A 12865-nucleotide genomic window follows, 5' to 3' on the forward strand; every position below is an offset into this window, starting at 1 on the left:
CCAGAGCTGGGCAACATTGTCTGGCACATGAGTTGAAGGGGCCTCATGTTATGAGATAGAAAAGTATTGAGGGCTGGTGATTAAAATAGCAATTATTATATGAAATGTGCCCCTCATCCCTTTTGCCTGGGGGGAGTAGATTAGAGAGAATGTGGGATAAACTCATTTGAAATTTAGTACTCACAAGTTCAGAAAGAGGAGAGGTGGTTGAAATAAGAGTTTCATGACAATTGACACTTAAAAAATTAATATTAAAGTTTAAGACAATTTTAAAGCAGACCTAACTCTCTATTGCTTACAATTCTCCCATTACCATAGACTTGCCAATTTGCGTCAAGCTGAACTCCTTAGGAAAAGTTGACACAAACGTTATTATTCTCTACAGACAACTCTGCCCCTTTTTTGAATGGCTTAGGTTAGGAGCTATTGAGTTGAATTGATTGCTCTCTTGCTGGCTTTATTCTATAGAGGAAACTATTATTTTTTCTCTCCTCATTCACTCCTTCCCCCCTTTCCTTTCTCCTTTTCATTTCTGTTTCCTGCCATATTTCTAGTTAAGTGGATCAAAAAATATGACTATTTCATTTCTCCTATAACATCATATTGAACCATGGCAGGAAAGCCTGAAGTGCGTGCGTGCAGCTGTTTGACAGCCAACTGTGGCTGATCACTAGTTTTCTTCATGGCTGGGACAGTTCCCCCGCAGAGAAGGCAAGACTCTCATTAGCACTAACTAATAGATAAAGGTCACGGGGTGGGAGGGAGACTTCAGTCCCCAAATTATTTCTTGATTGCCACTTTGGCAAAGTGCTTACAGTTTCCTTTATAATGTATATAAAATACGATATCTTTACATACACAAAATAATCCAAATCCGTGCAGGAGGACACAGATTTGATCCATAACATATTAGCATGGGTGTTATTACTGCTTGGTGCACATTAAACACCTGTAGTTGCTGACACAGAAATAAAATCATTATGAAGTTCAGACTTATGCTTATTGAATTTACAGAACTCTCGGTGAGTAAGAAGAAGCACAATTACTGGGGACACACTCCCCAGTGACACCTGGGGCCACAACCTGCGGCTGACACACAGCCCAGACCATGCTAGGCATGTGAACAGGAGCACACGTGGGAGCTGCCACCTGCGTGGTGAGATTTCAGGGCCATGAATGGAGTCCTTTGCTGAAAAATCCTCTATCTCAGCTCCTGGGAGGCACCCCATTAATGGCAAAGCCCCAAGAGAAGTAACTCATGAACTCAGGAGGGCCCTGCCACATGATCTGTGTTCATTAAATATTGACATAAATGGATGAATGAATAAAATGTCACTAATGTTATAAGTAATCTGTAGCAAATCTTTCATTAAACTATAGATAATATAGATTATAAAAGTAATATAGCATTGCATAATTTGAAAATGGGTACGTCAAATAGCACCCCAACAAAGAGTAAAGAAAAATAGTATTCCTACCATCACTAACATAATAACTATACTATCACTATTCATAATTTAGAATTTTAATCCCTTGACATATTATCTTTCTATATATTTTTCACTATGCTTTCTTTATCTTAAAAAAATGTTTTCTAACACCAATAATTGTATTTCTACCACCAAGTATATTATGAATATTCTACCATGTCAATAAAATGTACTTTTCCAGGAGAATATGACAGGAAAGGAATGGGGGTGGGAGGAATGGCATGAGACACCCTGGTGCTCAAATGGGGAAGACAGAGGTAGAAGTTGGAGAGAAGAGAGAGCAGAACAAAGAAGCCAAAGAAAACACCCCTTCCTGCTCTTTAGCAACATCCTTCCTGCACACAGAGGTGGACCTAGGCTGGCTGTCATCAAGGTTGAGATGCATGGAAGTTTGATCCTGGGTTCTTGGCCCCTCACCATAAAACACCAGCCTAAGTCAGTGGCACAAATTTCTAAAGTTGATGTCAAAATGAATTTATCCAGAAACCCTTTCTCCTGCAGGCATAATATGGGGAATTCTTAAAGACAGTGGTAAAAATGGGCACTCATTCCCTTGGCAAAGACCTATACATTAGGCCATCCATAAGCCTTCCATTTTTTTTTAAACTGTGTTTTCTTGCTTACATTTTATCAGGCTTAACACTAAGCAATTTTATCCCTAGAGGTTGAATATTTCAATTCTTGCTGTTCATCTTTTGTTGGCATCCTTTCCTAGTTCTTGGATGCTTCTTCGTTAACCTTCTGGACATTTCATGGCCTTCCATGTTCTTTCAAGGATGACCATGGATTACATTGTCCCCAGCTCCCTCTTCCATGTCAGGATGGATATAACCTATGTCACACCCATTTTCAGCTCCACTGGCTGCTGCTACGTATCAAGTACTTAATCTCATTAATTCCTTCACGTTCAAGTTTTCATGGATGCTAATAGATTCAAATCTTATGTTCTCAGACAATATATACCTAGAAATAAATTTGGGGACAATGATGCCTTAAGACAAAAAATGGCAAAAGTTTCAGAGGCTAGAGCAGGCCAGTGGGAAAGTTCATTTTGAGCAGAACACATTCAGACACTTTGAATACATAGCTATCCATAGTCTCCATGCTTTTTGCTAACTCCTCCCTTAAAACCAATGAAAATGTAGCATGTCAAAAAAAAAGAAAAAAGAAAAAAAAATGTGTTGCCTAGCATTTTTGAAGTAATTCAAAGACTTTTAAAGTTAAACTGCATTACACTGTCATCCTTGATTCTAATTTACTGTCCTTATTTCCTCTTAGGAGTGACACTTCGCCATTCTTCTTTTTCAAACCAGCTAAATAGTGATTTTTTAAAAAGACCATTCAATTTAGGCATGTGAGGACTTGGGTCTGGCCATGTCTCAAATTACCCTTTAATTTTTATTGTGGAATCATAGAGTTTTTTGTTTTTTTTTTCCAGGTTAATCCTAGTAACTCAAAAATATTTATAACTTTTATGGGTAGTGAGGGTGGGGATGTTTTCAGATTTTTCTGTAATAAGCTGTTATGAGAATAGTCTTAAATATTTTCCATGGTCAAAAGAACCATTAATTAGCACATGTGAGGGCAGTAGAGTGTATTTTGTTGCTTAAAGGATTATGCTAATATGAGTAATGTGAATAATCACATGTAATTTACTCCAAGAGGTTTACTTTATATGTTTGCATAGAATCGTAAAAGCAGGAGGAATCTTGAGAAGTTGTTTATTTTTTTCTCCACTTTTACACAGAACGCTTCTCTAACAATGCCCTCAACATCTTTTCTGAAATATTAGACCCTTCAAAGAAGTGCTTCTGGTGGTATGCAGAATTTTTCCAGCAACCAAAAGCTTCATTCAGTTTAAAGTTATTTTCTCTACATGCAATATGCTTTTCCAATTCCTAGTCACAAATAAGTTATTTAAAGTGCTGTTTCTTTAATGCAGTTTTACTAAAGCAGCATTTCCTCACGTATGCTTTCTCTCTGAGCACTGGTACAAGGAGATACTATGAAAGAAAAGTTTCCATGGTTACAAAATTTGGCAGCTTCTGCATACTAAGGGGCCCTGTTGGAAATGATCTTTGCGTAGTTATCACAGTCTCTGAAAATTGTCTCCAAACCACATAATCTAAACAACAACTAGAACACAATCAACAACTAACATAAAAAGCAAACTACTAGTAAGTGCACAGGTATTCAGATGTACAGCTGGTTGAGAACCATTGTTGTCTGTTTAATTGTTTTGTTCATCCTCACCTGAGGATATTTTTTCCATTGCTTTTTAGAGAGAGTGGAAGGGAGGCAGAAAAAAGAGAGAGCAAGAGAGAAAAAGAGAGAGAAACATCCATGTGAGAGAAAGACATCGATTGGTTGCCTCCTGCATGCACCCTAACCAGGGCCGGGGATCTAACATACAACCCAGGTACGTGCCCTTGACCAGGAATTGAAACCACACACCACTCTAACCACTTAGCAACACTGGCCAGGGCAAGGGAACCATTGTATTTGATTGTAGGATGTCGTCCCAGGAACTGGGACATGCAGTGATGAGGATCCTGAGCACCTGGAGAGGTAGAATGGGACTCTATGGGCCATAGACAGTCTTCAAACACAGGTGGTAAAACAGGGGAAAAAATAAACAACCTTCTTTTCATTTACACCAGTGGTTCTCAACCTTCCTAATGCTGTGACCCTTTAATACAGCTCCTCATGTTGTGACCCAACCATAAAACTATTTTCGTTGCTACTTCATAACTGTAATTTTGCTACTGTTATGAATCGTAATGTAAATATCTGATATGCAGGATGTATTTTCATTGTTACAAGTTGAACATAATTAAAGCATAGTGATTAATCACAAAAACAATATGTAATTATATATGTGTTTTCCGATGGTCTTAGGCGACCCCTGTGAAAGGGTTGTTCGACCCCCAAAGGGGTTGCGACCCACAGGTCGAGAACCGCTGATTTACACAGTGAGGTAACTCAGGTCCACTCAATAGTGAAAAAGGAAAATGAACAAACACAATTATGACTGTACGTTGTATTGATTATTTGAGGTAGTAGAGTTAGCCTTGTTCTATAGATGCCCTTGTGATGGTCACATTGCTTCCTCCTGCTTTAATCCTGCTCAGAGGATGAAAGAGCCCCACCATAAAGCAATGATAATGATCGCAGAGCCAGTGCTCATTCTCTGTGCATTGGTACCTCCTCTCCTTTTCTTTAAAAGCGATTCTGTGCCTGTGAAGGTAAACAAGAGGAAAAAGGAAGTAAATGAAGCATAAATAAGTACCCCCCAGAGTACTTTAGGGAGTGGAGAGAAGACAGGTTCTTTTCTCAAGTAACTATTGAAAGAGCAAAATTTATCTTCTGAAGGATGTGGACTTTGGACAGGGGTCTGAAGGTCAAGTAGAGTATGAATAGAGGAGGAAGAAAGGGAACAGACGCTACGTGGAAGGGGAACAACACTTGTAAAGTGTGGAGTTGAAAATGGGCCTTTAGTGTATGGGGAAAAGTGAAGAGTCCTCAAATACCCTAAATATTTAGGGATTTTTTTTTTTTTTTTTACCAATTTCTCTCATTCTGCCGCAGGAAACTATCTAATTTTTGTTTTTGAAAAGAATCGGAAATGCCTACCCTCAAATATGTTATTGACAAGTTATTTTTATAGCACAAATTTGGATCAGTAATTCTAGTGTGTGGGGGGAGGGAACCCCATATATGATTTGTCAAAAGCAACTCACGCAAGGCATTCCAGGCCCCGTGGGACAGAATCCCATTGTAGCAAGCCAAGGTGGCTGTCCCACCTCCCATGGGGACGCTCTATCCCAGTGAAGCCAGCCTTCCATCCTTTACATGTTTTATGTTAATTTTTGCCTCCAAATGTTTGCTCATGTTATTTCCCCACTGAAAATCCCCCCCACCGTTCTCACTCCCCCCTAAAGCCCCTCACTTCCCCTGAAAGCCCCTCAAAACCAAGCCAACGTTTTACAGCATCGTTAGCAATACCAACATATTGAGTCTTACTCTGGAAGTCCTGGGGGCCCTCCAGATATAGAAAGAAAAAAATTTAATATTAACACAAACACACACACACACACACACACACACACACACACACACGTAATCTACCTAATTTCTCAAACCATAAATATTTATGTTATGTATATAACACACTTATTTTCTTGCTTTAAAAAAATTACTGTCTAAAGCAAAATAAGGCAGCATCTTATTGTTTTACATTCTTGTGTTATTATTTTCTGATCATTAGCTGTTTCTGTCCAAAGTGAAAATTATATTCCTTACGTCTAGATAGCATGCTACATATCTCTTATCCTATCTCATAGAGTTGGATTAAAAATAGGTGCTCAATGAATATTTTCATTGTCACACAAGCATACAGTTATTTAGCTGAGGACCCTGAGGAAATTTGTTATACAATTGCTAGTCTTCATGGATGGGCAAGTTTGGGAAAAGCAAGTGTCCCAGCGCATAATAACTAGACAGGATTCCCCATTTACAATGTGCTTTCAAATCCAATATCCTATTGTTTCTACAACAAGCATGAGTGGTGAGTACAAATGTCAATACCCGTTTTACAGATGAAATGATTGTGGTCCAGAGAATTGAAATAATTTGCTCCATGTTAGAGGGTGGGTGTTACAGCTGGACTCAAACCCTCATTTTATGATTGTGAATCTAAAGTAGAGGACAGGGCTGGACAGCCAGTGGGCAGGGGGAATCTGCGGTGAGGAGAGAATTTATCAGAAGGAGGGTCAATCCATGGGGAATGAGTTCTGAAGATAAACTTGGACTTGGTAACCAGATGTTTCTCCTGGAAGCTTCACTTCCTACAGCTCCTGGGAATAAGAATTTTGAATGGCCATTAATCACGTGACTGTACTTGAGCTGTGGGTGTGGAAGTAGACAGGAGTTTCAGCTAACTTGGCACCAAGAAGGTTAAGAGTGGGTTAAGAAGTCGTATTTCAGCTGTAAATTGGCCATTAGCAAGTGGTTAAGCTGTGTCTTTTGTAGAAAGTGATTGGCATCTGCTACTCAGCCTGCCACCAATTATGAGGTATACATCTCCAAGTTACACTTGTGGAGTGAGAGGTTCTACCCTACATCTCTTCCTACAGGGCTGAACAGTGGCATCTAGTGGTTTGTTTTGAAATAAGCAAGTTCAAAGCAGGTTGGAACATCCACCTTAGTATTTCTCCTCAGGACATGCTCAGCAGTATGTTTTATCAAAGGAATGACACAGCACTCCAACTTTCAGTACTGGGGTTATTGTGTGATATATGCTTGCACAGGGCCAATCAAAGACTTTTTGTAAACTTTTGAAATCAAAATGTAATAGAAACACTACAAAGGCTGGTGTTTTTTTGGGAGTTCCTCATTACTCAAAGTTTCATCCAGGAATGAGCAAATTTAAAAAGTGAATTAGAAGGGGTTACAGTGGAAAATAAGGAAGCTGCTTTCTGCTTTGGAAAAACTTTAAATCCAAATCTTCCTGTGGATGAATTGTGAGTTACAACCAAAATTGAATTCTTTTCCAAATGGCTCCTCAAAAATCCAGCTCTTAAAATTATTTAGTGAAGTTTCTATATTCCTTTGTACTTAATACCCTAATATCAACACTATTAATTCTCTTAAAATACACTAAACGTCATAAAGATTCTTTTTGGATAATTTGTGTAATTTTAAAAAACACCTATAATCTGAATTTAAAAAAAATATTCTATATATTTAAAATATTGATGGAGTTTATCTATCTATCTATCTATCTATCTATCTATCTATCTATTATCTACCTATCTATTGTAAACTCCATACAATATCTTCTCTTAGTTCAGACCTTTACAAAAATTGCTAAGAAGCAGTAAAATGGATAGGATTTGGCCTTCAACTTCATAGTCATTTCACCCAAAGGAGGAGAGAAGTAGCCCAAAGAGGGTAGCATGATGAAGAAATGAAATAATGTAGGCATGGATAATCAGCACACTGAATAATTAAATATTGACATATTTAGATCATCTAAAAGAATGTTAAATGTTCTCCAGTTATTAATTAGACAAACAAACATGACTTTGGGAAATTGTTCTTTATTTTACAAGTGACATGGTTATGAGATGGTTCAAGTTGCCTTATTCAAGTTTGTTGAGATCACTCCCAATTTGCTTTTCAGACTCTTGGTTGCCTGAGAACAGCATGGCGCTAAACCACACTGCCCTGCCCCAGGACGAGGGCCTGCCACACTACCTTCAAGACGGAGATCCCTTTGCTTCCAAGCTTTCCTGGGAAGCGGATTTAGTGGCTGGATTTTACTTAACAATAATCGGTAAGCTTCCTTAATTTTTCTGTGCAAAAGCTGCATCTAGAAAATTCCTGGGCTGATATGTTGATTTTGCACAAAGATTCCAACACTCACGTGGATATTTTGAATGGAGGTGAAAGTGGGAGGAAGGCAGAAGATGGGGTGGATTCTCTATTATCTTTATTCGTCGAGATAAAAATTCCCTTGATGGTTCAAAGAATTTTACAGCAAAAAAAAAAAAAATGTACTTTGAGACTACACTTCATTTGCATTATTTTGGCAGTGAGATTGTCTTCTGAGTAAGAAAAGTAATGATAATGAGCTCTTATTTAAATACAGGGCTTTTGCTTGCTAAAAAATGCTTTGATATAATAAAAATATTATAAGCTTAGAATGGACCATGATAAAGTCATTTGGGTGAGAGTTGAAAAGATGGATTGATAATAAATGGGAGTCAGTCCAAGGCCAAAGGCTTTTGTGCATAATCCACATTGGCTTCCAGGCTGTGCCATCCAACGCGGTGGCCGCGTGGCTCCTGAGCACACACCTGAGCTGTGACTTTCCCAAACTGAGATGCACTACAGTGTAAATACACACCAGGCACTGAAGACTTAGCACCAGAAAAAACATGTAAAATAGCTCGTTCATCATTTTCACAAATGATGACATGTCCTACCCATACATTTTGGATATATTAGGTTAAGTAAATATAAAAATTAATTTTGTACTATTTTTACTTTGTTTAATGAGGCTACCAGAAAAAAAAAAAACTACATGTGTGTGTGGCTCACATTTCTGGTTTACATTATATTTCTATTGGGCAGCACTAGTCTAGGCACTCAGAATTCAACCATGATGCTTTTCTGAAATTTAAAATTGTTTCAAATTTGAGCAACCAGTGTACAGGTGGGTTATGTCTTTAGGTCTGTGTCTGCCTTTCATCTTTTTAGATGTTGGGTCAAGCTTTCTCTTTCTTTCACTCCCTTCCACCCTCCTTCTCACTGTCTCTCTTTCTCTCTTTCTCTCCCTCTCTCTTGTCTATTATTGGATAAGAATTTGATTTAAACTCCTGAAATTAGCAAAACTCACTAGAAAAGTCTGGAGACCCTTCTATGGTCACTGCCTGAGTCAAACGAAAGCAAGAAATTCTGCTGCAAAGGGATTCCCTGGGTCCTTGGCTTTATTAGAAGTAACTATGGAACTGACTGAAATTCTACATTTTATGAATGGGCCTCCACATCCTTTCACACACAAATAGATACTGAATGCCCATTCTTCACTACAGTTTAAGTGACTTGGAAAACAGCAGGTAATAAAGTGGACAAACTCTCTGCCCACATGGGGACTATCTATCTGGAAATAAAATCCACATGGCATTTTTATTAAGCATAAGTACTTTTGACGATCAGAAAAGACAGAAAAAATAAACATCATATAACTCGAATTTGTCTCAATTAGTTGCAAGGAATGAATTAAAAAGTAGCATCTTTAACCTGACCAATTTCCCCAAGAACACAAACTAGGGAGGGAGAGCTGTCCATTCCCCACCCTGGCAGAAGGGATCCAGGGGGAAGAGGCAGCTAGGGTGGCTGTGGGAGGAGGAATCCAGAGAATTTTTCACTTAATTCACAGGAATGCAGAGAATGCACCTGGGGTTCAAGCTAGGAAAATAAGTCTAAAAAGAGTCCCCAAAGGGATCATCAAGTGACTTAGGGAGCTGGGGGTGAAGCCAAGACATGTTCCAGAACATTCAGTTTAGTCAGGGGCAGCTGGAGGGAGGTGGATGCATCCTAGACCCAGGTCTTGGGCTTGGTCCTGTACCTGGTTTTCATACCCTCCTAGGACAGGATTACAGGATGTACCTAGATTCCTTTTAAGGAACCAGAGTAGAATGACATTCTTGGTGGACTCTGTTAAATACTGGAAGTCTTAGGGAAAACTGGGAGATGAAGAGATAAAACTAGAATGGAGGAGAAATAAACTACAGACCCATTCCCATCCTCTACTCTTTTACTATGACTTAGTTTATTATCTGTCAATATATGAGAGTTTATATTTTTGTATTCACAGAAAGAGTCAGGATTTTCATCTTATAAAAATGTCCCCCCTTTAGCCTTTATTTTCTTAACCTGATTTTCCTTTAATTATCCTTTAAAATCTGTTTACATTCTCTTGATAACCCCGTGCAGCTAAGATTGCCTGTGGAATAATCTAAATGCAACTCATAGTGAGTTGATTATATATGGATAATGCTTTGGGCACTGGGTGAAACCTTATGAATCAGAGTTAGTTAAGAAAGGAAAAGCAAGAAAATCAATATTCTCAAAAGAAATATAGAAAGACAAAGGGTATTTAAATGAGCTTTGTGTTTCAAATGCATATGCATACTTATTTCAATCTCCTTGGATACCAAGTAGATGGCATCTGTTTATAATTTTTCAAGTCATGTTTCCACATTTTAATTTCCCAGTGTGCCTTGCTAGCTGATTTCCTTTCATGAGCTGTAGGTTTCACTGTAGTGGGTTTGCTCTAGAATTCCATACTCTTTTCTATTTTTAACTCTTCTGCCTTAAGAAAGCTAAAGAGAGTTTAAGGGCCCATTAAGCAGCCCTGTTCCGGGGATCAGAACTTCCTAAGAAGGGCAGCCAGTTCCTGGTGGTTTCATACCATCAGCTGAAACGCACACTTTTCTCCTTGCCTCCCAAATGAATTGTAGTGGAGAGGTAGAAATTAAAATAGAAAACTCTGGGTTTCTCCTGTTAATACTCTCCTTATTCCTTACTACTAAAGGCAGCTGTACCAGATTCTCATTTATACACAGCTACACTATGAAGCAAGAATTCCTGAAGAAATCTACTCTACATGTTAAGCTATGGAAGTAGGTGTATTCTTTTCTTAAATAAAGTCAGTAGGGATTGGGTCATTTTGGATTTAAACTGGGTTTGTAAGAACTTTGGAACAGTTTCATTGTAATGCCACAGTCAATTAGTCATTAATGAAAGGATATTAAAAAACAAGTGGGAACACGTTGATACCATTGTTGGTAGGTTGGTGGTTGAGGGTCACTTTCTCTCCCTTTGGTGGGAGGGGAGAGCCTATATTATCAATTGTCACCCATTTCCCCTCTATACCTATTCCAGTAGCAGCTGCAGACACCAATGTCCACGTGTCCTCAGGAGGCTGTGGTCCTGGGGTGTGTCCCTAGGAGATGACCTTTCCTGGCCTTAGGCCATGCCAGCTTCATCTGGCCTCGGCCTCTCCTGAATCCCTCAGAGTCCGCAGCGACAGTGAAAGGAGCTAGTTCGGTTTGGGTCACTTTATCTTCAGGACTTACCAAGAGCCAAGGGGTTAACCCATCTTATCAGAGGGAGGGAGTTCTAGAAAGTTAATACTCCATACAAATGCCTGAGGAAATATTTTGCTGGGGACCAGTACAAGCACTGACTGTTAAGATGCCCACACCCTCCTAGGCTGACTGGGAAGTTATGGCTCCTTTTTCTGGGTAAGTTCAGTTTTATAATCCCTGGTTCCTATCCTTTTGGAGGCAACCATCCCTCACCTGTCACTCATGCTTTTTGTTTCATCTTCTTAATCTAGATTTTTATGTAGAGTCCTCTCACCACCCTCTAACCCTATGGTGTCCATTTTTGAAACTGAGAAGTGTTTCGTGTTTGAGTGAACTCTAAATCCCAGTTTTAACAACGGGGATTTATATTTTTCTTTGTAGGGATTCTGTCCACAGTTGGAAATGGGTATGTCCTTTATATGTCCTCTAGACGAAAGAAGAAGCTGAGGCCGGCGGAAATAATGACTGTCAATCTGGCAGTCTGTGACCTGGGGATCTCAGGTAACACAATCACGCTGTTTTTTCTTTGGACGGTTGAATTGGGTCCCATTCTAGAGTCCTCCCTGACTCCGAAGTCACCCCATCCCATCTCCTTTGCTCCTCCCTTCACAAGTCATGTTTACATTTTGTGGTAAGTCAACAAAGTGTTGTCTGGCTAAAACAATCATTCCTTCAGCCTTTATTGAACTCTTTCCATGTGCCAGGCATGTTAGATGTTGAGGAGACTATCTGGAATAATACAGGATACCTCAGACACCCCCATATGTAGTAGGGCTTACTGATTGAGAAAACAGAAACTTACCAGCAGGCTGTAGATCACTATTTTGAGCTCCATTACACCTCTTTATTCCCATATGGAAATCTGTTAAAATAAGTACCTTTTATATCCAGCAACTTTCATTTAATTGGTTGAAACTGTCATCTGGATATCAGGATATTTAAAACAAGGGTTTTCAGATGCATTTACTGTGAGTCCAAAGTTGAAAACTGAAGGGCTGCTGGTAACCCATGAAGAATTTGGAATAAAGTTTCTCTTTAGCTGTAATTCATTTTTACAAATATGAATGACTTTGGGAAAAATCACCTCCCTTTGTTTTCATCTGGAAAATTCCCGAGTTGCCTAGATACATTCAAATGTGCCTCTGGAGCCCACAGCCTGCTGCTATTGAGCACATAGGGTCTTCAATCACTAGAGTTAGGGGTGTGGAGTTGGATCAGCACACATCCACTCCTCTTTCTGCTGAAATCCTTTTAAAAGTTTCCCATCTAAAGCATCCCCTTGAAAAAGATTTCCTGATATTTGTTTCTCTCTTCACATGGGGATCTTCCTGCCACCGTCAATCTCTGAAACAAGGCCCAGTAATAAGCCTGCCCTGCTGAGTACTGATCACATGGCGGTGAGGTGCTGCCCTCTTACTGAGAGCTGGATGGTGTGGGTTATTGGGAAAGGTTTTACTCAGCATGGACAGACTTAAATAGCATGAACTCTTACAGGAAATACACAGGCGCATTAAGAGGAGCATGACATGACAGGCCCCTCTCTGTGAAAATAGCCAAGATGAACCCCAGGGAATTTTCGAGGCTGCAAGATGACTGCCATTTTTGCTATTGCCACACGATGGCGCTGTCACAACATACATGACAGCTCTCCTGGTCAGCTAGCCCTGCTGACCCCTGATGGTTCTCTTCCTGGTACTGAAGATAAAGAAATTGAAG

At 39.4% G+C, this 12865-nt stretch overlaps 1 protein-coding gene across 1 annotated transcript in view; it reads left to right on the forward strand.

The window, feature by feature from the left end:
- The first annotated feature begins 7697 nt into the window (after positions 1–7697).
- OPN5 (opsin 5) overlaps positions 7698–12865 on the forward strand; it is a 29186-nt gene continuing 24018 nt past the window's right edge. The window contains exons 1-2 of the mRNA XM_059699658.1: positions 7698–7827; positions 11531–11650. Coding sequence (XP_059555641.1) covers positions 7698–7827; positions 11531–11650 — 250 coding nt within the window. The remainder of the gene's footprint in view (positions 7828–11530; positions 11651–12865) is intronic.

The sequence above is a fragment of the Myotis daubentonii genome, chromosome 6 (assembly GCF_963259705.1).
Source record: "Myotis daubentonii chromosome 6, mMyoDau2.1, whole genome shotgun sequence".
Taxonomy (NCBI): Eukaryota; Metazoa; Chordata; class Mammalia; order Chiroptera; family Vespertilionidae; genus Myotis; species Myotis daubentonii.